At 38.0% G+C, this 26,179-nt stretch overlaps 1 protein-coding gene and 2 long non-coding RNA genes across 3 annotated transcripts; 2 read left to right on the top strand and 1 right to left on the bottom strand.

Annotated features, from left to right (window-relative positions):
• Positions 1 to 3,941: 3,941 nt before the first annotated feature.
• On the bottom strand, positions 3,942 to 6,959 carry LOC308391366. The gene is made up of 3 exons (XR_013970596.1): positions 6,825 to 6,959; positions 5,737 to 5,835; positions 3,942 to 5,602 (listed from the first exon to the last, which is right to left on the bottom strand). It is a non-coding gene; the product is annotated as an uncharacterized lncRNA (long non-coding RNA).
• A 195-nt stretch (positions 6,960 to 7,154) lies between these two features.
• On the top strand, positions 7,155 to 8,202 carry LOC308391367. The gene is made up of 3 exons (XR_013970597.1): positions 7,155 to 7,293; positions 7,738 to 7,826; positions 8,183 to 8,202. It is a non-coding gene; the product is annotated as an uncharacterized lncRNA (long non-coding RNA).
• Positions 8,203 to 8,784: 582 nt separating this feature from the next.
• Positions 8,785 to 12,818, top strand: LOC308390672 (uncharacterized protein). Its single transcript, XM_080872907.1, has 7 exons — positions 8,785 to 8,820; positions 8,904 to 9,129; positions 9,309 to 9,458; positions 10,154 to 10,371; positions 10,460 to 10,613; positions 10,695 to 10,804; positions 11,708 to 12,818. Exons 1-7 carry the CDS (start codon positions 8,788 to 8,790, stop codon positions 12,017 to 12,019), a joined length of 1,203 nt encoding a protein of 400 aa, XP_080729033.1. The 5' UTR covers positions 8,785 to 8,787; the 3' UTR covers positions 12,020 to 12,818.
• The last annotated feature ends 13,361 nt before the right edge of the window (positions 12,819 to 26,179 follow it).

A 26,179-nucleotide genomic window follows, 5' to 3' on the forward strand; every position in this document is an offset into this window, starting at 1 on the left:
GCTGCAGCCAGCCTGAAAAAAAACCCATTCCTGTTTGTTTTGTTTTTTTCAATATTATTTTTTGGCATTTGCCTTTATTTAATAGTGATAGTAGAGACAGAGAGGAAGGCGGAGAAAGAAAGAATGGGGAAGACAGGCAGCATTGGGCCACAGGTCAGATTCAAACCCAGCTGCTGCCTTCTGGCCATGGGCCACCTACTCACCCACTGGTGCTAAACTGATGCCTAGCATTCCTGTTTTTAATGCAGTGTTATCTCAAGGGCTGAAGACAAGCAACCAATATAGATTTTTAGCTTTGTCCCTGATTGGATTTCTCCAAATTCTCACAATCATTTGATAATATATATAAGATTTTCAAAGTCTTGGGAATATTATTCTGAACAATTTGTAGATGCAGTTTTTTTGCAGATTGGCGTACCTCTGCTCATCTTCTGAGAAGTTTTTTTTATACCCAATCAGATTACTGACCTATTGTCAGTCAACTTTATTAGTTGCACAACGTTCCTCCAGCTGTTTCTTTTTAGTACCAGTTACTTTTCCAACTTATTTTTGGGATGTGCTGCCATCAAATTCAACATTAACTGATATTTTTCATGTGATATTAACATGCCCGAGTTTAAACATTCGATATGTTTTCTATGCTCTATTGTGTATAAAATGTGGGTCTATGAGATTTGCAGGTCATTGCATTCAACAAAATAAACAATCTTTGCTAAGCAACACAGAAGAATTATCATTGTGCTGAAGTAACTTAGAGCTGTGTGTGTGCTTAAGTAATTAATCGTTTATGCATGTGCATGCACGCTCATGAGTGTGTGCATGTGAATGACGGTACATTAGTGATTAAAGGTCACAGTCTTTATCTGTGTAACCTTGCTCATCCAAGCACAGGATGATCCCTCCCAACATTCTCTCTCATCACTGTGACCTTCCCACAGTGTTCAGCGTCTCAGCTTCTCACAGCTGTGCTTCTCACACACATTTGCAATTGTATGCTTGTGAGGACAGTAATGGGCAAAATGGATTTCCTATCTGCACCTCAATCTTTACTATAACCTAATTCTAACATGACAAATCTTTGTTTTGTTTTGTTTTTTTGCTGCATCCCATATGGCAAGATCAATTATATTACAGCTCACAACATCCTAAACACACAGTATTTGTATTCACAGCCACTGTGTAAACTCATGAACAGAGACAAGAGGTAATGATTGTCCTTTTACACGCTTAGCTTATGACCCTTTTCATGGGTAGGGACATAGACACTGGGTTTTGTGTCGTCATTTATTCCTACTTTCATTGAAAAGGGCAATCTCAATGGACACAGTGAATAAACCAATGATGCAAGTGCAATAACAACTGGAATTTGGATGTTCTTTCCTATTTTGCATTGTAAATAGCTGGCATTTCATCTGAAAACAACAGATATCAGAAGGAGAATTTTAACACTGCAAGGATGATATAGCAAAGACTGGTTTGGTGACAGTTAACTGATCAGTTCAATATTTCTTTTTCTTTTTTTAACATTATTTTTTGGGGCATTTTGCCAAAGTGACGAGAGAGGGGAGATGGGCCACGGGTCAGACTTGAACCCAGTCCACAGCTTTCTAGACATGCGGCATGTGGTCACCTGCTCACTCCATGACCTAAAATGGAGCCACAGAAGTTTACTTTAAAATTATTATGCACAGCTACTTTCAGTACTATTGATATTTATTTAGACTCTTTTTTTCTCCAGTTGCACCTTCTCAGTTACCTTCAGTACTTACCTCCTCCAAATCATCAGTCTGTCTTTTAGACCCCATTCCTACAAGACTGCTCAAATAAGTCCTACCTTTAATTAATATGTCAAAATTAAATATGATCCTTTTCAGTAGGTTTCAGAGCTTATCATGGTACAGAAACAGCTTTAGGTAAGGTTACAAAGGATCTTCTTATGGCCTCTGACAGTGGACTCATTTCTGTGTTTGTCTTGCTGCCTCAGGGCAGTCTTCAATTCTGTTGACCATAACATTTTGTTACAGCAATTAGAGCATGCTGTAATAAAATGTATTACAGGTCCTACGCTGCAGTAGTTTGAATCATATCTATCTTAAAGACTCCAATTTGTTAATGTAAATTCACACACTGAGGTTAATTATGGAGTTCCACAGGGTTCCGTGCTGGGACCAATTCTGTTTACATTATACATGCTTCCCTATCATTAGAAGGCCTTGCATACATTTTACTGCTATGCAGATGACACCCAACTTTATCTATCCATCAAGTCAGATAACACACATCCAATTAGCTTAACTGCAGGAATGTCTTAAAGATATAAAGACCTGAATGACCTCTAATTTTCTGCTACTAAATTCTGATGAAACTGTGGTTATTGTACTCGGCCCTGAAAATCTTAGAAATATGGTATCTAGATGCTTACTCTGGATGGCATTATCTTGGCCTCCAGTAACACTGTGGGGAAACTTGGAGTTGTTTGTGACTAGAATTTGTTCTTCAATACACATATTAAACTAATATGTCCAAAATTAGAAGCACCCTGTCTGAGAATGATGCTGAAAAACTAGTTAATGCATTTATTACTTCTAGGCTGGACTACTATAGTTTGTTATTATGAGGCTGTCCTCCCTGAAAAGCCTTCAGTTAATCCAAATTTCTGCAGCAAGAGTCCTGACAGTGACTAGAAAGAGAGAGCATATCTCTCCTATATTGGCTTCTCTTCATTGGCTCCCTGTTAAATCCAGAATTAAATTCAAAATCCTGCTCCTCACATACAATAATCAGACTCCATCTTATCTTAATGACCATTATAGTACCATATCACCTCATTAGAGCACTTCGCTCTTGCACTGCAGGCTTACTTGCAGTGCAAGTTTGGATTCAGGAGACAGACACTATCTCTACTTTTAAGATTAGGCTTAAAACTTTCCTTTTTGATGAAGCATATACACTGCAAATTATCTGGTGCTTGCCATGATTTAAAATCCTATTTTTAGACAGGCCAGATTATTTGCCTTGTTTTAAAAAAGATTTACTTGTTTCTAAGTCTGGATTTTAGATAATAAACTTAAATTGAGAATAACCATATAATTGTGTCTATATTAGTACAGAAATCCAGAAATGGGAAGAATAACTCTTAAAATAGCCTACATTAGGTCTCTCACCAGATGTCTCTCAAAATATCACTTGTTTCAAGATAGAGTGACAAACTCAATTTGCTTGATTTAGGAAATTCACACAAGGCACCTGTTGAAAATATGATTTATTCAAAATCATGTCTGACTTCAAAGTTGTACATATAAAGGAAAAAAATTAACCACAATTTATGATACAAATCACATTTCAAAGACAGCTGTTTGTCCCAGCATGCCAGCATTATGTGGTACAACATTGACATTGGTTTAGGGAACATTTAATGACTGTCAACTGATATCATCACAAACTACACTAAGCCAATACTTGGTGCAACCCTAATCTTAAGGGTGATTTCTATGGGAAATAATATCAGAAAGACTGTATTTGATTGGCACAAACACACTGTCCCTAAAACTAATAGAAAAGTATGAAGTATAATCAATGAGCTCATGGGCTAATTCTGTAGCTTGAGCAACAATGGGCACAGTTACTTCATATGCCAATAAGTCTTCATTTAAATTCAAAGTTTCATAGCGTTGGTACTCAAAAGCAATAAAAGATGAGTCAATCAAAAAGATATCCTTTATCAGTCCAAACACAGGGAAAGTGCCATCCACGTCTGCAATAATCATGGCCTTCCCAGCAATGTATTTATTGCCATTTAGAACATACCATTTCACTGAGACAACAGACTGCATGACATCTATTCCAAAAAATTCTTTAATTTTTTTCCTAACATATTCATTATTTTTAGCTGATACTGGCCCGGATTCCTTTTTTTTTTCGCAAAAATAGGATGTTCAGTGCCTATTTCATTTTGACAACACTCAAGAAATTGATTGTGGTTTGCAAGGGATTTACAAATATTTTTAAAATTTAACTTAGAAGCCCACTGTTTAAAATAGGAGTGCTTTGCCTCAAAGCGCATGCACATACTCCTTATTAAAGGTCCAAGCGATAAGATTTGACTGGGAAGATGCAACATATAATGTTGCTTAGGTATTATATTGGCTTCGGGAAAAAGTTGCTTGAACTGATACAGGTGTTCTTCAATCATACTTCTCAGTTGCAATACAGTTTGTAAAGAAATAATGGGAGCAAGAACTATTTGAATTATCATAATTAACTTTCTAATAAATACAACATACTCACTCTCCACACCATACAAAAGAAAAAGTAATATTTTTAAAAGAATTAGCATCTGTCCACAAGACTGTTTCAATTTGTTGTCGTTAGCCGCTAAAGTGCCAAAGCTAATAGGACATGGTTTATCCCGTATTTCAAGAGGTGAGTAAGGAAAATTTTGAATGTCTGAATTAAACTTGTCTAATTCTAATTGTCCTGAGAGAATTAGGTGTTTTAATACAAATTTAACTTCCATTGATGCAACACCTTCAAAAATAACATGCATTATGTCCTGTGGAGTTTGTTTGATCAGGTCAAATGCAGGAACATCAACTAGTCTGCTTCTTCTATTAATTCCATAAGTAGTTTTGAGGGACGCTTTCAATAAATCTGTGCTTGCTTTATCTATTTCAAAACACTGCCTGATATGTTTCTCCAGAGTTCTGTGAACAAACTTCTTCTCCTCAAAAACACTTTGCATATCATCAAAGTTGCATTCACAGTGTCTACATTTGCTATAAGCAAAACCAATCCCTTCTTTAAAGCCAGCAATCTCATGCTGGGCTAGCGTGTCTCCGCAAATGGCTATAACAGCACCAAACAATTCAATTTCACCATTTGACATTTTAATCCTTACACCATTGTAAAGCAGTGATAGATCTTGAAGTATTCTTTTCAGTACAACATCAATACCCCACTGAGAAATGTCACTTGCTTTAGCAATAGCAAGAAGTCGTATTGCAGCTAACTTTGACCTAAATTTTGGATCAATATTTCCTAAAGTATAATAAAACATGACCAATTTGTTTGCAGAAGCATGGGACCCTAAGGGGTTACATATTTCAATTTCATCTGTGTACAGTATTAATTGCAATGCATTTGGCCTCTGAGAAAACAAGGGGTGAGATGTAAAGAGGGACCCGTCTCTAAAATCATAGAAGAATCCCTCTCTGCTTCTTTGTGGTGCAGTGTTCAACATGGTAAAGATTCTCTCATTAGTCATTAACTGCTTTAGACTTTCAATTAATGGTACATAGTAAAAACTTTTGTTCCTTAAAGACATGACCCTTGAAAGACCTTGCTTTACCCAACATATCTTCTGGGATACTACTACTTCCTCTGCGTTGACTGGACAGAACATTTCCCCTATGGCTCTACTCTGTCCATATGCAATGGTGGAGAAAGGATCCATGAATTTATCAAATGTAGCCAAAGCCTCATCTTGAAGCTGAGTGGTTCCCTCGGCATTATCTTCAAACACTGTCTTCATTCTTTCCTTGAGCGTATCCAAAAGAACAGCCTGATACTGTTGCACTCCTGAGATGATATGTTTGACCGTTCTCTGTGAAAACATTTGAAATAAAAGTAACTTATTCTGCATTTATATAAAATAATAATAATTCTGAATTCCATTATGAACAAGTAAGACATTGATTGCCTTATGTAATGTATTGATCCATTAAGACTATAACATACCTGTGATAAGTGGCACTGTTCTTGAACACAGATAGCAAAAGCTGCAGCAGATCTGGTAATATCATGTCTGGTAAAGGATGTTGTAGCAACAGCTTCTTCCTTTAGAGCAGAAAAACAAAGTTACTCCAAATTCCTGGCCAATTATAGAAATTCTTACATAACAGGTATAATCAGTTACACCTAATGATTGGTCCATTAAAAAACAAAGTGCATGACAGTGACTAGTGTTACAGTTGTGAATATTCAATATAATATAAGATAATATAATATTCATTCTTTGGAATAAAGAAAAAAGAAATGGAAAAGAAATCAAAGACAAAGAAACAATAAAAAAGGGGTTGTCCATTTTTTTGATGAGGCTAGGGATTGGATTCATGAGAATGAGATTTTATCTTTTTAAATAATGAATTTTTGTTTGCACTTAGATATTAGTTTCTTTACATGTTTGTTGTATTTATTAAATTATTTATGTATTTTTAAATCACGTAATTTAGATTTGCACTCAGAATTTATGTTAGTATTAGTATATGGATATATTTTATTGTATGCATTTATTAATTTATTTAATTTTCAAGAAAATCATTCTTATCCATGTTTTGGCAGTATTTCTGGCCAACAGATTTTTTTTTACAGTGCTTCCAAATACTCTGTGTCTTACCTGAAACCGTATTCACCACTTATAATTCCTACGAGATACCCAAATTGCTGCCACATTGAAAGATTTAAGCGCGCTGAGAGTGTCTTTGATGCAAACTTCACCAGGAGACATGCCAGCCGCAGAGTGTGTGCCTTCTCCGGCTGCAGCATAGCCTGTACTATCTACACTGAACTGCTATTCTGTTTATTTATTTTTTTTATTTCATCCTGCAGGATGAAATTGTGATTTAAAATCCAACCATAGTGGAAATCGCTTGTAACAGTTTGAAGAACAATATCTAGCGGTATAATATCGCGAGATCTCGTTAAATTTCTCTTGACTAACAATGGAGAAAAGGATTAAAAGTAATATAGGACCAAATACGAGGAGTTAGACATAGCTAAATTTGTCATCAGAAGCCACACTACATTTTATTTAGTTTAACACTTACCGTGATCGGGCTGTCAACAACCTGAGGCTCCTGCACTTCAGCCAAAGATCCACCAGTTGATATTTCCACGGTGCTGGTTGTTGTTGCAGTACTACAGTTGGCAAAGACTGAAACACCAACATTTTCCGATCCTAAAGAGTGGGATGTTGGGGGGATCCTCCATCCTCTTGGTGGGCTTCCATTCGTCAAATACAGAGGGTGCGTCCGTTTAATGTGGCGAAAGAATGAGTTAAAAACTCTGAAATCTTGTTCACAGCCATCTATTCCACAGTAAACCCAAAAATCCTGCCTTCGACCATGAGCTGCATTTATGTGGCTAAGGAGCACCTTCAGAGTTAAAGAAACAAAGATAAAACAGATCATACATCTCCAGAGCGCCATGGTGAACTGTTTTCGCGCTGTAGCCATACAGCATACTTTACCGCTCTCCACTGAAGGCCACAGATGAGAGTGTGGGACCATGGGAAAGGTAGGCAATTTTTAAAATATATGTATCCTTAATTATCCAATTTTTCAGGTTTAAATTACATCAGTTATATTTATTTTTAGGCAATAAGTGTTTAAGACTGAATTTATATTTTTCTTTTCTTTTTTTTACTTAAAAAAAATTAAATATAAATAATTTTCTGCATGCGCATTCTCAGTTCCTGTCGTGACGTTACTTTCACGCGGGACAAACTCTTTTCCCCTGCTTTGTTAACCATCAGGACCGTTAGGAAGATCAAAATTATTTATCTAAACAAAGCGAACAGTAATTTAAGGTTGGTAACATTAAGTTGATTTGAAAAATACTATGGTACAACGGTGTTATTAAGATAAAGTCGTGTTTTGTGAGGGCTGCTGCTAGTTAGCAATCTAGCTAATGTGTTAACTTTAGCTAAATGATCTTATTTAAGCTGTAGGATATTTCCAGGCACTGTGAGTGGAGGCTTTGGAACGAACTAGAGAACTGCTGTCACGGCATGGACAAGTTTGACGATGCCATACTGTCTGTGTTGCAGGGTAAGTCTTATTTTTCAGTTATTTTGGTACGTTAGCTAAGCAGCCTTAGCATCTGTTAGCATCATTTCTGAAACTTGGAGCTAGGATTGCACTCTACTCTGACCTTTATCCACATTATAGCCTTGAGCTGTCTTTGCCTAAATAGACTTGGAACATCATTCTTGAAGACACCCAAAAATAGTTTTATTGCATTCCCAAATATTTGATAAACTGTTTTAAGTTTGACATTTTATCATGTTAATATTACTTATTGCTAAAATACATTTATTGACAAAAAATGACCTCGACATGTAATAAGCCACGCCCAGGAAAAGAGAAATAAATATCACTTTTGAAGTTGTTTTTCTCTTTTACAGCTGCGAATATTGATGAGGAAACTTTGAGGAGCTTTACCCGGGATGACCTAAAGGATCTTTTTCCGGGCCATGAAAATTTCTTCCGTAGAAAGAAGATTTGGGATTTTATCAGCCAAAAGGTAAATACACATTATACCACTAAGAAGATGATTACTGTCCATATTGTCTAGCATTAATTTGCCTAATTGTGTATTTTTGTTTATATCCCACAACTGTTATAGTTTAAGAGTACTGACCAAGTTGCCAACACTTTCCATCGAAGCGAGAGTAACCCCTTCGGCTTTGATGTGTCACAATGTCAGCCTCAAACTTCCACTCCCATTTCCTACACTGCTGACAAAAAAATGAAAATGCCAGACCCACCAGAGTATGTGGTGTATACAGATTCAGAGTTGGACATGGTGCGCAGTCAGTACTTTGCATTGCTCCACAGTGGAAAGGAAAAGGACTGCAGGATGTCGAAGGAGCTCTGTTGCAGACTTGTAAGGAACACAGTCACCAGCATGGTTGCAATCCTCCGTGTTAGTCCCATGGGGAAAGAAGTAACATACCCCTCCAAACTCGAAATGAGAGCAATGTCACAGAAGATTGTTGACTATTACCCCATGTTACGTGATGCTGACACACACATGCCATACGTAAGTCATTCTTTACCCACTACAATATCTAAAATTGAGTGAGATAATAAAATGATGTACAAATATTTATTATTTTACCACAGCTGACCATCTACACCAAACTGTACAAACGACTCCAAAATATGAAGTCTCCAAGGAAGAGGCAGGGCTCCATGCCACAACGAGGCAGGCCCAGGAAGACTCTTTTCAGCTCAGATGACACAGACAATGGGACTGAAGGTGACCTAAGTGGTGAAGCAAGTGGTTCAAGTGACTATACCACACTTCTTGAGAGCAATGATGACCTCAGCGAGGATAACTCAAATGCAGGTGTGTACTTTGGTCTGCTGTACTAATGACTTTTGGTCATCTAAAACTTCAAAGAGACCACCTGCCCTCAGTTTTCTGTTCAGAGTGCATCACAAGATTTATACAGTGTTGAGTATTTTCCTTAACTTTCTAGCTATTCCCTGTTATTACATTCTGTTCATCTTCTGTTTTTTCCTCAGAGAAAGAATCCCAATTGCCGCTACCCTCCACTGTACCAACTACGTCAAACAATACTACGCTGGCTTTACCACTATTATCCAAGTCAGCCTCATGCTCTGCACCCAGGTCTGATATAGGTCCTTCAACTGCACCTCCAGATGATGTTGTTGGTAAGTCCACCATCACCCTTATCTACCTCTCAGTCTGACTGTGGTTCCTCTTACAGCTCTTTCCAAAATATGGTTGCAGCAATGAACCCCGTTCTAAGTGTTTATTCCATAAATCATAGTGGTTTGGCATTAACTCGAGTTGGTGTGTAAAATCAACATATGATAGATCCCTCATTCCAGTTTGCCAGTTAGCCATAGTAAGTATTTTACCACTTTGTGTTGTAATGGGTGTTACTCAGTGCTGATTATTTACACATGTAAATCCTCATGCTGGTCACATCTATCATGCCTTATCACAGTGTTTCTGTCATAGATCAAATTACCTAAAAGATTTTTATCCATCAGCTCATAATCACTGTTCACACTGATGTGAACGATATACACAGTAAACAACCTTTACCTTATTTTCACCACAGTTTTATTCACGGGCATCTTAAACTGTCGTTTTAATATTTGATTCTGTTCAAACTAACAATTAACATAAATCCATGATCATTATAAGAAAAGGACACAAAGGGAAATGATTAGGACATATAGGGTCAGTTCATTACTCAAACATATTTAACCTAAACATTAATTCTCATAAATATTATACTTAAAAACAACCATGCAACCTTACTAGAAATGACTGATTAGAAAAATCTGAATTTAGTCTAGTTACACCATGTCTTACAATTGCTCTTTGCTTTCCCTAGCAGACCATGACAGCCTGAAGATGCAGGCAAGACATTACAAAACCTTGAGCAACATGTACAGGAAACCCAATGCAAAACCCAACCAAAGTGACGTCGCTCAAATTTTGGACCTGGAGTTTGAGGCCAGACGAGCTTTTATTGACGCAGATGTTACAAGGGAAGAAGACAGGCCTAGAAAAATATTTGAAGCATACCCGTGCTTCAAAGACATACGAAATGTAAGTTCAACTACCTTCAGTTAAATTCCTTGCTTTCTCTGGATAGGTTTAGTTAGTTCTTGACTAACTGAGCACAACTTTGTCATAGGCGATGGATGAACTGCGTCGCATCATTGGTGGCTCCAACTGCAAATACATAGATCAAATGAAGGGTCGATGGGCAGAGTTTTGTTCGAAGGTGCAGTTCTATGGCATTTGGAAGAAGGTCCTGAAACCTCCTCTCCCCTTGGATGTATGTGGAGGTAAGTGGCCTTTTCATACATTAAATCCACACATCAGATATGTTCGGATTGCTTTGTTGAGATACTTTTCTCCGTTCACAGTGGATTTTACTGTCACTCTCTTCAATGCACTTCCATCTCTTTTTCCTTCAAAAACTACACCACCAAAGCGGCTGGGAAGTGCCAGTGAGGCTCTCCTTCATATCCTCAAGGTGCGAACAGCTGCAATACCAGCCACTGTAACTTGTACTCCATTTACTTGTATTGTTATTATTAATATTATTATTTTGCTTTTCCTGCTTAATAAGAGTGGGTTGAAGTTCAATTCAGCAGGGATTAAATTACTCCTTATTCAGGATTTCTTAATTGTTATTCAAAACCTACTCCAGAGAGGCAGCACAGAGCAAAAGCACATTGCAGTTAGGATACAAGTAGAAGCAGTAAAATGATATATTTAAAAAGGCCTTCAAAAACTAGAATATGTAACAAAGTTAAAAGAAATAGTTTTAAAAAACAAATGAGAAAAAAAGCACAAATAGACATGATAAAAATGCTGCAAACTAGAGAAAATTCATGCTCAGAATTAATACACAGCAAAATCTCCAGTGTTAAATTAACACCTTTGACAGTGTTATATGTTTAAAAGTAACCTAGTCAGTTTTGAAGATTAACAATGACTAACACTGAGCAGTGCTGATTTTCTAACACTGGAAAATAAATCAAAATGTTAGAAATATTCCAGTGTTAGAAAATCAGCACTGCTCAGTGTTAGTCATTGTTAATCTTCAAAACTGACTAGGTTACTTTTAAACATATAACACTGTCAAAGTGTTAATTTAACACTCAACAGTGTTGTATTTAACACTCAGAGGAGTGGACCCATATAGACACTCTCCAGTGTTAATTTAACACTGGAGATTTTGCTGTGTACATTTCCAAAATTTCATATTTATGTAAGTCAGATATTTTACATTTATTTCTTCTATTCCAACAGTAAATCAGTTGGAGCATTCTAAACTCTTGATATTGCTTTTTGTGTCTTAAGCTGTTTGGATGCACAGCAACCCTTTCATTGAAAATCTTGAAGAATTTGTCCTTTTTTTGTGCTTTTCTAGCCGGGTGAAGATGCAATGCTATACCTGGAGAAGCGGCCTCTCTCCTCCCCAGTGCTGCTTTTTGATGGAACAACCAGCATTGTTGCTGTAGGAAACATACCAGTGACCACTCTCTCCTTGGAGGATTTCTGGGAAGGAATGTTGGTGTTGATGGCATATTACTACACCTTGCACTTAACATACCCAAAATGTGTTGCAACGGTCCTCTCTGTCATACAAACTGAGGTAATAACTGATGCCATCCATGATCAAGATGCCACTAGTGCATATAAGAAAGCAATAGCTGAGTGGAAGTCGTTCTTTGAAAAATAGGTGAATACCAAGCAGGATTTTATCAGGTCATTTGCAGTTTGTTTAGTTTTGTAGTACGTTTGTACAACTTTGTTCCTAATTTGCCTAGCAATGTCCTGAGAAACGGCTGTACTTATAATGCTTTACAAATGAAAGTTGTTGTTTTTTTTTCTTAGTGACACTTTACCTGAGGCATGTAAAGTTTTAAGTCAGTAATGCCATTATTTACAACATTGTGAGACTATGTGACTGTCACAAAAGTTTAAGGCCAAAAATTTAATTTCTTTTCTCTGTTTAGGCCTTTTAAAGGGTTGATTTAGACTTTTAGGGATTGTGCAGCAGCCCTATATTGTTTAAAAAAAGAATTTTGTTCTCATGAGAGAAATAAATGTTGACATATATCACTCCTGTCCTGGTTGTGATTTCAGTAGAAGCCAAGGAGTATTCTAGGAAAAAGGTCTGTTTTAAGGTTTTTTTGCCTGGATTTAATATTGATTCAGCTCTATTTTAAGATAAGCCAACCTGAATCAAGAAACAAATTAATCATACTTCACTAATATTGAGTAGTTTTTCATAGTATTAGAACTATTTTTCTCGTTGCAGTGCATTCATTTGCTGCAAGTAAGAATTCAAAACATAAAAAAAGACTGTAATTTAGCATATTTAACTTACTTTTGGGACTTGATATAAAGTAATTTTATCTTAAATTGAGCTTTTTAAAGCTTATTTTAACCCTCTTCAATTCTCAAATGTGTTCTTTTATTTCTGGATTAAAAAATCTTATTTCAAGATTTCTTATTAAGTAAAATAAACTTGCTGCATGGACAGATAATTTCACTTGTTTTCAGTGCTTTTTGTATCAAATGTAGTATTTTTTTCCTAAATATAGACTAGCCATTTTTGCAGTGTAGTTAGGATTGGATTAGATTACCTTGAATGCTCCCTTAGTCATGCAGCAAAAGGTTTAGACTGCTGGGGGATTCCAATGATGCACTGAGTGCTTCTTCAGTCACCCTTTTCACTCACTAAGTGCTTATACACCTCTTTGCATTTAGTTATTTGTTATTATTAATCTCAACGTCTTTTCACCAGCATGTATTTGTCCTGTCTTTGATTATAAAGGAGTCTGGCCAGGGACATGACCGGGGTTTAGAAATCAGTGAGGTCCAGAATTTTTTCCTCTTAATGTTTGATAATAAAGATGTGCTTGTGCTCCAGTGACCTTTAAAAAAACCACGAGAGTTGAAATACAATCAAAAACATAAATTTTGAAAACTGTAAAGGACTTTATTTTCTTCCTCTTTTGCAGAAGCAACTTGTATATATAAAATTACTAAGCTGGTTACAGCCATAAATGTGACATTAAACCGGTCAGAGCAATGGAATGTGCCTCAGGGAATTGGGATTTAGACAGCTTACTATAGTGTAGGAGAAATCCTCATGATTTCCCACAGAATCAGTTAATTGTAGCAGTCAATATGCAATAAGAAATAATGTCTATGCATTTCCCTTTTCTTGTAAAACCAAGTGTTAGTTCACAACAGAGGCAGGTGGCAGGAAGTAAACATGGACAGTGACTGTGTAGCATTAGGAGTTATTTTTCATGATTGCCGATGTGATTTTATGCACCAAAAGCCTCAGAATGGGTATAAAATATTCAGGTTGATATCTTTAAGGTAGTCCTAGATTTAATTTGTTTGTTTATTTCCATAGCATTAAATGACAATAGATTTTCATGTGTCATGTCTGCAGTTAGTGTCAACAAGCAATTAGCTTAGCTTAGCTTAGCATAAAGCAGGGAAAACGTTAACTGTACATACACTATTGTTAGGTGTTTAAACTATATAAAAACAGAAAGCTTCAGTGGCAGTTGCATATTTTAATGATCAGATAGCAGGAAGTGTTATAAGGATTTTGCTATTTTCAGTCAGTGCTGAATCTCTTAGGTGGGTACAGCACTGAAACTGAGACTATAGGGAGAAAAAAATCTGTAGGTGATTTTAGGAAATCTGCCTATTTCAAATATTACATCCAGGCTATTTCCATCTGACAATGCCATTGCTATGGAAATGTCACTGATATGCAATAGGTCAGTGTTATATTTCAAAGTAGCATCCTTGACTCAGGGATTCTCAATAGGACTTCGATGATGATTCGATCTCGAGCCCTCGAAGTTCACATGTCAAAGTGTTGTTGGACAAAACACTGAAACCCAAATTTTCACTGATGCATCCATCGATGTGTGATAGATAGAGGTGCTCTATGCATAAAATATGGGCTGCATGAATGTGTGTGTGTGTGTGTGTGGATGGTCAAACTAGAAAAGTCCACTTATATTAATTGTCAAACAGGTATCGAACTTAGATCCAGACTTTCAGTGCAAATGTCTTAAACAGAATCTAAACATGAGTCGTTGTTTATTGGTGATTTTGTTTGATTGGAGCTTGGGTAACTTGGTTAATAGAGATATCCAACATGGACTTAAAGGTGCCTAGTGCTTCCTTTAACAGTGCAACAGTGCAGTAACATTTATTCAGCAGTGGTCCTGCAGCTCATGCATGATTTTATATAACAGCTGTTAACTGACTTTCAGCTATTAGTGTTCATTCCTAGATGACTAACAGTAGTTATTTTTTCTGTTTGTGTGTTTAGGAGTTAAAAAGAATAAAAGTATGAAACTCGTCATACATCTGCCACAGAGTAAGCCAAACACATCGTTTACAAGCGATGAAAAATCAGGCTAGTGTTTGAAGTAGCATTAACACTTGAGGAAATTTCCCTTGTTAGTCGAGCACGGAGGTGAGTGATTGAGATGCCAGACGCAGTGGCAACCTAGATTCAGCCATCCATTTGACTAGAGCACCTACTGCCACTGCGTTGTTTGAGAAGACAGGCCTTACGTCAGCACAGTGCGAAGCAATGCAGTCACACACACATCACACTGATATCAAGGCGGTTTTCATACCTTACTCAAAAGGAAACAAACACTGGTTTTATAATGCATCTGGAGATTAAGCACCAAACAATAAAGGCCTTGTTTGTGAGGCTTGCTTTTGAATGTCATCCAAATGTTGTTTAAACATAAACAAAAAGTCAATGAAATGGAAAACCTCATGCATCTGATTATTGCTCTTTGAACTTAATTAAATTTCAGTCAAAGAACATTTGATTTGATGTTACTGGTTGGATAAAGATCTTTCACAAGATGTTTGGCTTTAGTTTGTCAAAGGCTAACGCAATTCTCATAAGTATATAAATCAAAGTATGTGATTGTTGTTTGCTCTTGCTTTCCTAGATCCTAAATTCGTGTCTTTTTATGCTGTCCTAAGGTCCACCCAGCAGACAGATAAGATGAGGTAAGATAATTGTGTCTTCACAACATTCACAACGGCCTATACGACATTATAACCACGCAAAAAACTAAACAGATATTCATTACGCATTTCCTGTGTCTCTTAACTCTTTGTTGTGTCCTCTGTCTTGTAAATGGAGCCAATTTAATGGAGTTACAGTTACTTGGAATTATTTGGGAATTTTTTTTTTTTGGGGGGGGGGGGGGGGGGGGGGCTACTTGGGAGGATTTGCAAGAACATGTAAGAGCTAGGTAGGATGTAGTTTATTTCTTAGAGACACGAGTGCAAGAAACATATTTAATCAGAGCAGACAGACTAATCTGAACTAAATGGGCTGCAAATCTGTTAATATAAAAATATGAATTTTTGCAGCAATCAAGAAGCTGAAATACAACACATGTGAAAATACGCTCTCTTTCAATTCTAAGGTTTCACATTTACAAAAAAAATACTAAATCTGAAAATCCAAGGTGTGCTCCTTCTTAGATTATTGCTTTAAACTTCAGAAAACTTGAGGTCTTGAGGTCAAGTTCACTGATATTCTCAGGTGATGCACTGCTTCAGCCACAGAACCTGTGCACCTTGCAATCACTGAGTCATCAATAGAAGTGTGCTACAGTTAAGTTTGAGGATATATCTGTCCAAACTCTTAAGCCTGACCTATATTGAATCATGCAAGAGGAAAATGATCACTAGAAGACAATTCTCTGATTCCCTTATAGATGGTGCACTGGCTCATTTAAAGTCCTGATCTCAACCTGACTGAAATGCTGCAATGAGGTAATAAGAGAGCTATGCATAAACAAATTCCTGTAAACCTTAATAAATGGAAGAAATCTTGCAAAGAAGGGTTTGGTATAAATTCTCCACAAACATTTAACCCAAGAAATAACATAAAGGAATAATATGGTGAAGCCCTGATGACTAACAGTATGATTTCCATGTATTACTGCTATTTCCTCTGCATGTTGTGTTTCTTATCTAAAGACAGCAGTTGGGTGGGAGGCTTGGCAGTGCTAACATGAATTTGATGTCCCAAGTGTTCATCTAAATGGTAATTTAATTCAATACAGCTTTAAAGGCCTTTTTAACCAGCTACCAATCCAGGTCAAGGGATACACAGACAAGGGATTGTAGGAGAAAGAAAAACTATTAAACACAAATGTTTAAAGATTACAAGACAAATGCTAAAAATCAGAAAGCTGATTAAAGTAACTTTCAAAGTAGTGCATGTAATAGCTGCATTAAGCATCTACAGTCATGCTACCAGTTCGGTCACTGCCTGATCCATACCAGAAACCCAATTTGTCCTAGTTTGCAAAGTCCACGATGAACCTTACCTGTGTTTGTGCAGGGAACCATGTTCGTTCTTATTTTGATAATAAATAAAACATAGACCTGATATCCACTTCCACCAGCTCATCCAGGAGGACACCAATGGTGTCCCCAGTTCTGCCCAAAAAATATACTCTCTCCAGCATGTCCTCGCCACGCTGTCCATTATGTGTAGACATTGGTTCATCCTTTGAGTTAGGTGCCTATGATTGATTATAAATCACTGATTCATAGATCAGTGTTATGTGGCTTAACAAACAAACTGAAAATTGTCAGGGACCAGGAATGGACTGAAAATGTGTGAAAAATCAGCCAATATTGAAAAACTGCCACAAAAGCTGGAAAACAATTTCCTGAGAAAGCTTTAAAAAATATACTAGAAAATCTGTCTCTCTAAGGAAATGACAGGTGGCTTATAAATTGTTAGCAAACTTTTTCCTGCAACTGTAAGACAAACACAATAAAGCACAATGGATTCGTTTCTGTTTGTTTGTTTCTTGGACCGCATGGTGGAACAGTGGAAAGCACTGCTACCTCACAGCCAGAAGGTCCTGGGGTTTGAATCCACCATCTGGCTGGGGCCTTTCTGTGTGGAGTCTGCATGTCCTCCATGGGTACTCCAACTTGCTCTCACAGATCAAAGACATGCAGTTAGTGGACTTCGGTTAGTTGGCGATTCTAAATTGTCCACAGATGTGAATGGCTATCTGCTTCTCTGTGTCAGCCTAGCTAGTGACCTGTCCAGGGTGTACCCTCTAACCCTATGGGAGCTGGGATGGGCTCCAGCCCTCCCCAGACCCTGATTTAATTTAAAAGATAATTTGTTTCCATGCCAATCAGTACAAAGCTGATAAATAACTGGAAATGTTGAATTACGATACTTGAAGATATTTCCAGGCAACATTTAAACCTCAAGAGAGATAAGGCAATGTCCAGCAGACAGAAAGGTCAATGCGGAGTCTCCAGAGAAATTGTGAATGTAGTGAAGTCAAGTCAGATATGTATTGCATAGTTCACAGAACTATTTTTTAACCTTCTTGTTGGCCACACAGTCAAAATGTACTTTTCAAATGTCTGTTAGTTTAGGCTTGAAATTAACTCCGGCACATCAACAAATGCTACAAATGTCTTTATAAAACGAATGCCAGCTAGTTAGTAAGTAAAGGCTCCCTTTCTGGTATGTATGTAATTCATCCACATCCACACACTTTTGTTGTGGCTTCACCCATTTCCCACAGCCTGATGACGACACACAGCGTCAGTCTGCATCTAAAAACAACAAAGCACCTAGGATGGCTATGTAAGGATTAACATAATGGCTCCGATGAGACGCTCATACACACAAACACACACACACATCCACGTGCATTTGTGAGTGACAACTTGGCATCGTCTGCCAGCATGTGAGCTCTCCTCAGCGTAGCAGCCTCAATCTGTTAAGCAAAGACGTCAATGTGTGAAGTTTCCTGGCACTGAAGATCGCGCCAGCACTGAGGATGCTCATCACTCTCTCACACACACACGACATCACAGTACACTAATATGGAAAATGCAGACAGATAATGGAATGGAAGGGGTGTTATATACCCTTTATTTCTATTTTTATTAGATTTCATCATTTTAATGATAATAAATACATTTACATATATGTCAAAGTATTTATTTAAACTAACATTTCCTCATTATAATGAGGAACTACTGCGTAATATAAAAAAAATAAAGGTACATCATAGACTTTAAAGCCATCATATGACATAAACATGAAAATACAATGTGAACTCGTAGCAGTGTAGTGTAATATTGACCCGGTGAAATGGTCCCACAGACGCTGTCAAACCACAACAGCAGTAGACAACTTACAAACTAAACCAACACAAACACTGCTAACCAGCAATTAGCAAAAGCTGCTATTTCGGTCTCACACCTCCTGTCCTGGGATTCAAAATCCACAGGACACCCCTGTGAAAATCAATCCCCTCATTACCAGCTTCTTCCGCATCCTTTCATATTTTCACACCAAAGTTGAATCATCTTCCTCAAAAGGAAAAGAATAAGCTATTTTTGTAATCAAGCCTTTGGTTTTTTTCTTAATTACTTTTTTCCTCTCTCACTCTAATTTTAGCACTTTTTTCCTCACTTCAGGGCTGATGAGTCACGATAAGTGGTGGCAGCTTTTCCTCCCTCACACAAACACACACACATCACACTGGAGAGAGACGTTGTGAGTCAATCTGTGCGAGCATCGAGTGTTCCTTCTTTATCCTTGCAGCTCTCAGGACACACACACATACACTGAGCTATAGATGCGCGCTGTGTTGTTTGCGTCATCTTCTATTTTCCACTGCTCCCGCTCTGATGTACGCTCAGTCTCCTTTTGCCTCTGAGCGCACTGAATTATTTGTTCGCTTGTATTCAGTGCAGAAGTTCACTGCCTTGAACCCGGCTTTGGGAAAATGACCAGATGAGGGAAACAAACTAATATTAAAAATGCACAAGTCAGTAAGTCAGTAACATATGAGATGAATCAAGCGCTCGACAGCACAATCATCAAGCCTTACTTCCAAAATTTAAAATATACATACAAATTATTTTGTAAATGGAACCTGGCCTCCCCATAGGAGGATCACAAAGTTAAATGTGTATGCATCCACATGACTAGCTTTCAGAATGCATATGGTAAACTCCATCAATGAAACAAATCTGCATTGTATATTGTACAACCAAGGGGGATAGACTGAAAATCTGCTTTTTTATTATTTCAGAATATGCTTTAATAATTGAAAAGCAGTATCCATTCATATTTCTATTCCACACCATACTGCAGTTTAAACTGGACAAGGCGATGCTGGCTTTTTACTTGGCCTTTGAAATTTAAATCTCTACTCCCTACTGTTATTTTAACAGAATCGATGCACAATAAACAATATACTGTGCAAAAGTCTTAAAACACTCATTATATATCTACTTTTTAATATATGCGGGAAAATGAGAAAAAGGAAAATTGACTTTGTGAAACATGTGCAAACATACATAAAAATATAATATATGAAGAAAGAAAACAGTTGCAGCCTGAACTCTCCTGAGCAAGCTTTCTTGTAGATCCTTTTAAGTAGTCTTCAGGAATACTTCCTCAGGCTTCTTGAAGGACATTCAAAGCTCTTTCTTGGGATACTGGCTGTCTTTTGTTCTGTCAAGAGAGCTGCTATCTGCTGCTTAAATGATATTGAGGTTGACAGTGTGTTTTGCTGTCCAGGTTTGCTTTGCCTGGATAGATTATAGCACTGGAAATGTATTTGGCACCATTGTCATGTTGACAAATTAAGCCACTGCCAATCATATGATTGCAGATGGTATTGCATGGTGGATTAAGACCTAATTGTACTTTTCTGTGCTTATAATTCCATCTGACACAATCCCAATAGGCATTTACTGAAACACATCGCCAGATCACAACAGAATGGGAGGAAAAAACAAAGAAAAGCTGCAAAAAATGTAAAGATAGGTAAGGTAAGGATAACTTCTACATCATAGGCATCGCCATAAAAGATAAAAGAATAATTTATTAAATAAAAAACATAGCTGATAGCTGAGGGAGGGGCTGCTGAAGGATGTGCCTGGCCTTGCAGTAAATGATAGAGTAGATCCTGAAGACCAGCGTCCTGAAGTGGGTGAGTATTGCCGTGCCAGAGGATTCCTGGGAACCACAGGGAGAAAATACTAGATAAGCATAAGCAGAAACCATGAATAAACGCTAAAGACTTGGTGGCCTCACACTAACGCAGGTTAGCAGAAGAGCTGGCAAAAACTCGTTGACAGCGCTGGTCTTAAATACTGGCAGCCCAAATTACCAGCAGGTGCAGATCGTGGGTAGAAAGAGGTAGCTCTGCCCAGAGGTGAAAACTCCAGTTCAATGGAAAAACACAGCCACTCACCTGGACTACAGAATTATTAGGCAAGTTGTATTTTTGAGGAATAATTTTATTATTGAACAACAACCATGTTCTCAATGAACCCAAAAAACTCATTAATATCAAAGCTGAATGTTTTTGGAAGTAGTTTTTAGTTTGTTTTTAGTTTTAGCTGTTTTAGGGGGATATCTGTGTGTGCAGGTGACTATTACTGTGCATAATTATTAGGCAACTTAACAAAAAACAAATATATACCCATTTCAATTATTTCTTTTTACCAGTGAAACCAATATAACATCTCCACATTCACAAATATACATTTCTGACATTCAAAAACAAAACAAAAACAAATCAGCGACCAATATAGCCACCTTTCTTTGCAAGGACACTCAAAAGCCTGCCATCCATGGATTCTGTCAGTGTTTTGATCTGTTCACCATCAACATTGCGTGCAGCAGCAACCACAGCCTCCCAGACACTGTTCAGAGAGGTGTACTGTTTTCCCTCCTTGTAAATCTCACATTTGATGATGGACCACAGGTTCTCAATGGGGTTCAGATCAGGTGAACAAGGTGGCCATGTCATTAGTTTTTCTTCTTTTATACCCTTTCTTGCCAGCCACGCTGTGGAGTACTTGGACGCGTGTGATGGAGCATTGTCCTGCATGAAAATCATGTTTTTCTTGAAGGATGCAGACTTCTTCCTGTACCACTGCTTGAAGAAGGTGTCTTCCAGAAACTGGCAGTAGGACTGGGAGTTGAGCTTGACTCCATCCTCAACCCGAAAAGGCCCCACAAGCTCATCTTTGATGATACCAGCCCAAACCAGTACTCCACCTCCACCTTGCTGGCGTCTGAGTCGGCCTGGAGCTCTCTGCCCTTTACCAATCCAGCCACGGGCCCATCCATCTGGCCCATCAAGACTCACTCTCATTTAATCAGTTACAGAGATGCACATCACCTAATATGCTTAATTGGTAGTAGGCTTTCGAGCCTATACAGCTTGGAGTAAGACAACATGCATGAAGAGGATGATGTGGACAAAATACTCATTTGCCTAATAATTCTGCACTCCCTGTATAACATCCTGCCTGTGGGCAGGGGCATCGGAGGGGCTCCTGAAGCATGGGCCTTTCAGCAGATGGGGGAATGGATCCCGCCCAAAGGCTCAGACACTGCACCACTGCATGCACATGGAGTATGTAATGAAGTGTAGAACACCTTATAGCACCTTGCATGCCCATGTGATGTCATGAGATTAAGATCTTGAAAGCAGTTGTACATTTATAAACATTTATTCATTGTAAGTTTAGGCATTTCTCTGCTAAAGAGCTATTGTCCTCTGCTTCTGTATTACAGCTTTCCAATGAAGCTTCTAAAGTTGCTGTTACACAGTAAGATATTACAGCTGTTTATTCAATATATACAAGTACGAGTCTGGCCAATCGTTTTTCCCAGTAAGCAGCGTGTGTGCTATTTTTAAAAGCTCCTCTCTTATTTGAGAGAAATACTCATGTAGACTGTGTTGTTATGACAGGAAGCTGGGGCTTTCATGGGAAACACAGTAGTACATAAACTGGTGTTTTTGATTTGCTTTGTGGTTATGCAAATACGTGCATACTGGTTGTAAGTGTCAGCTTTAATAAGATTAACATGTTACCACAGAGACGCCATTTAGTGCCAAAACTTAATTAACAATGGGAATGGGAAATGAAATGAACACGAGCTTGTGTCCACATGTGACGTCAGCAGACTAATGTGAAATGTTTCCAACTCAGTCCTGTGCCTGGAAATGAAGACACTCTATAAAGAAAGGTTGCCCCCACAGTCAGCAAGCGCAATCTGTGTTCCTTGGCGAAGACAGGTGGCAGAGCAAAGTGGTGGCGTGGTCCAGCACTGCTGTGGAAATGTACCTGTTTTTTATTTCCATTTCCCATAATTCATTCATAGTACACGAAGGCGTAAACAGCAAGCATGCCAGTGTTCTACCCAGAGGCATGTAGGGAACAAATGATAATCAGAACACCACACAAACCTGATCCACTCCAGAAGAAATTCAACTTTCTCTTTTAATTGGCAGCGTGCACGAAAGAAAAATTCCAACTGTACTTTACTGAACTTGCTTCTCACCCACATACCAATCTATTTCCCTTAAATGATTTTTCTTCTTTCTGCAGAACTCGTCAAGGCTTCCTTGGAAGTGAATTACATTTCAAGTGATGCACCCTGGAACACGTCTTATTCGCAATTAGTGATGTGTGAGGAGTATGGAACGAAGTGCTTCGAATCCAGTTTTGTACTTATTTAACAGCATGTTCCACTTAGAGATTAATGGCAGTTTCATTGTCTTTCTCTCAAATAACGTCAAGTCCCACTTTTTCTAAAGCCTGACATACATTAACAGTTCCTTACCAGCAGCTTTTCACAAAAAATCTTATGAGCCAGGGCTGAGCGAGAGAGACACTTGCAGGAGGAGAAGCATGTTGTCACTGATTTGGCTTGAAGATCCCATTAACCTTAGTGATCACCTGTAAATTTGCTTTCAATTAGTGCAATCTGGAAACAAGTTAGAATGATATGCTGTTCATTATCCACAGAATTTAATGTGCTATCCTAGAATTTATTCATTTTCTTAATTTTCTTGGCGTGTTGTTGAGTGTAGTGGAGCCTATTCCAGGTAAAATAATGTATTTTTAATATGAATATTTTTAAACCCTGTTTTTATTTAAAGTGAAGTTTTGTGCTGATTGGTTTCACACTCTCCGCTCTCATCAGTATTACTCTGATACAAACACAGTTAGCAGTTAGCTGGTAAAAGCAGTCAGACATGTGCAGCTAAGAAGCCTTATATCCTTGAAAAGCTTAAAAACTGGGATCGCCACACCGGGTTACTCCATTTGGCAGGTTTTATGCCAGATGTCCTTCCTCACACAAGCCCCAAAGGAGATTTGTGTCTCCGTTTAGAAGTATTAAACATAAACTAATTAGCCACATTGTTAAAATTACCAACAAGTGAACAGCACTGATTATATTGTTATAATATAATATGAAATATCAGGCAATATATGGGGGTATCAGATTTTTCAGTTATAAAATACCATGTATCAGTCAGGCTCTAGCAGAAACTGGTATTTTTATATTGTTAAGGTTGGGCAACACATTTGATGATTTGTATTCATAGTTTGTTTGCACTGACCCCAAAACATCAGTGAATGAAGAACAAAGTTGTCACATTTCTTATTTGTATTGCTTGTAAAATATGACTCAATCTCCTAAATATTTTATGCATTGAAAGTATTATATACAACCTCATAATGCTGTTTTAGCACTGGTCATAAATCACCATCTATTCAGCTGTGTGTCTCTGCAGGCTGCATGAAAGCTGCAACTCAAACACCCACACTTTGTTTATCTGATGACAGATGAAACATCTGTGCCTCAGATCTCACCCTCGTCCTCTTCAAACAGGAGTGGGCTTACATAAACCCAGGGGCAGGCTTTTACCCTCAGGGTTAACTTCATCACACATGGAAAAATAGCTTTTAGGCTAAATATGGGTTTATGAGTTTGAATACATTAAGCTATTGTTCCCAAATCTTTGTGTTTCACCACAGCAAAAACAGACATAATCATCAAGTGAGCTTATCACTGTTACTGTATTGTGAGTGAGTGGAGGTGTGTGTGTTTCAGTAATTACTGCTGTGTTTGACTTCCACCCATAACACCAGCTCAGCAAAACACAGTGTACCGTTCCTTCAGCCACACAGATAGACAGACAAACAGAAAAACAGATGACAATAGGCCAACAACAACAAACTGACCAAATGCTGCCTGTGGATGAATCACTTAGTTTGACTCTAGCAAAACCACATGCACGAGGCTCTTTAGCACGTGAAACACACATACCAGTACATAACCAGAGAACACACAGATGTACCATTTAAATATGCAAACATGCATACCCTGCTTTACTATACATTTTACTCTAAATAGGACGACCAAGAGCACTGATTTCACTTTACAGAACCAGTAAATGCTGCATATACAATCATGTTTACAAACCATACAATCCACACTTTTATCTTTGATTTTGGCCTCAACGTACTCATAAAGGAACTTAGTAGAAACAGGGGACCAACTGTTACATAGTCGACTTCTTTCACAACTAGGGTTTCCAAAAAAATAAAATAAAAAAAACAATCCTTAGATTTTAATCAGTACTAAATTTAATATTTAATTACAATATTCATTTGCAACAACATCAAAACAAACATTGCTGTCTTTGCCTCCTCCAGCTGGATCGAATTTCACATAATTTCACTGCAGACAGAAAGGCACACCTCATCTCCTTACTAACAACTAAAGTATGGTTAACGTTCATAACACTGAAAACTTTAGGAGGAAGTCAAAGAGGTCATCTAAAGCTCCTGTTTCAACAACAGCTATCCTAAATGCAGCTAATGTTAACATGCACACATGTTAACATTAGCTGACATTAGCTGTTTTGCTAGTAGCAATTACCAATCACTAGCATTAGCCACCTGTTATCATTAGCATAGTAGCTAGCAGACTGCAAGTATTGAACCCTTACTTCTCTTGTTGCAAGATGAGGTTAAAATCTTCTCTGTGGTATGAGAAATGGTATCAAATATTGTGTATTTTCCTGGTTATTGGTATGGATTTGGACATTTTAGTATTGCGGCAACCCTGTCACAAAGTCAGGCTGTATAACTTCTTAAAAGGACTCAGATACAAGCCGATGAGTCAGTGAAGCTCACGACTGTGAGTTGTTGACGGTATCCTGAACTTTTCTGTTGATAAGCGCTGCTGTTTCTGTGTGTTAGAGCTAGGGATGGGTATCGTTTAGGTTTTATCCGATACCGGTGCCAAATCGGTACTTTTGAAACGGTGCCGGTGCTTAAACGGTGCTCAAACCGGTGCTTAAAGAATGGAGAACACAAACTTTGTCCAAAAACCTCTCATGTTCAGCTGTTTTTTTTTTTTTTTTGTAAAAAGATAACAAAGTTAGCCTTTTCTGCAGCTATGGGGCATATATGGTATCACTCTTGGCTGGAAGCAGTGCTTAAACAATGGAAAAAAAACACAAACTTTGTCCTAAACCTCTCATGTTCAGCTGTTTCCCACTTTTTCTTTGGTCATTTTAGCCTTTTTGTCCAGGGTGAAGGGAGCATCTGCCATCAAACAAGAGGACAGCCGCATGTAGCTATGATGATATTTGCTAGTTCACCTTACATGCATTAATGTAATAACGTGGTTAGCCTACTCAACGTAAATTACACACGGACAACATTAAGCGACTCACGCAGAGAAGAACAGCTTCTGCTGCCATCATCATCCTCATCATTTCTGCTACACTGGCAGGGCTAGGGGCCAGGACTCTATTCTTCGGGTTTTTGGGGGATGTTGCTCCGGTCCGATAACTGGCAACCCACCCAACGTGCACAGTGTGAGGTCTCGCAGCAAGCTATCAAATACGGCGCATTTCTCGGCTTTTTAAAAAAACGCTATGCGTCGCCAGGTGTTTCATCGGATTTGAGGTGTTACCTCCTTTGACAGTATCACAGT

Source organism: Rhamphochromis sp. 'chilingali' (assembly GCF_963969265.1).
Source record: "Rhamphochromis sp. 'chilingali' genome assembly, chromosome: 22".
Classification (NCBI taxonomy): Eukaryota; Metazoa; Chordata; class Actinopteri; order Cichliformes; family Cichlidae; genus Rhamphochromis; species Rhamphochromis sp. 'chilingali'.

What these genes read in the sequence shown, in the direction of transcription:
- LOC308390672 (XM_080872907.1), top strand. Translation starts at nt 8,788, where the DNA reads ATGTTACGTGATGCTGACACACACATGCCATAC. An exon ending in ACCTCCAGATGATGTTGTTG is followed by an intron (nt 9,459 to 10,153) that starts GTAAGTCCACCA and finishes TGCTTTCCCTAG; the next exon opens with CAGACCATGACAGCCTGAAG. An exon ending in CCCCTTGGATGTATGTGGAG is followed by an intron (nt 10,614 to 10,694) that starts GTAAGTGGCCTT and finishes CTCCGTTCACAG; the next exon opens with TGGATTTTACTGTCACTCTC.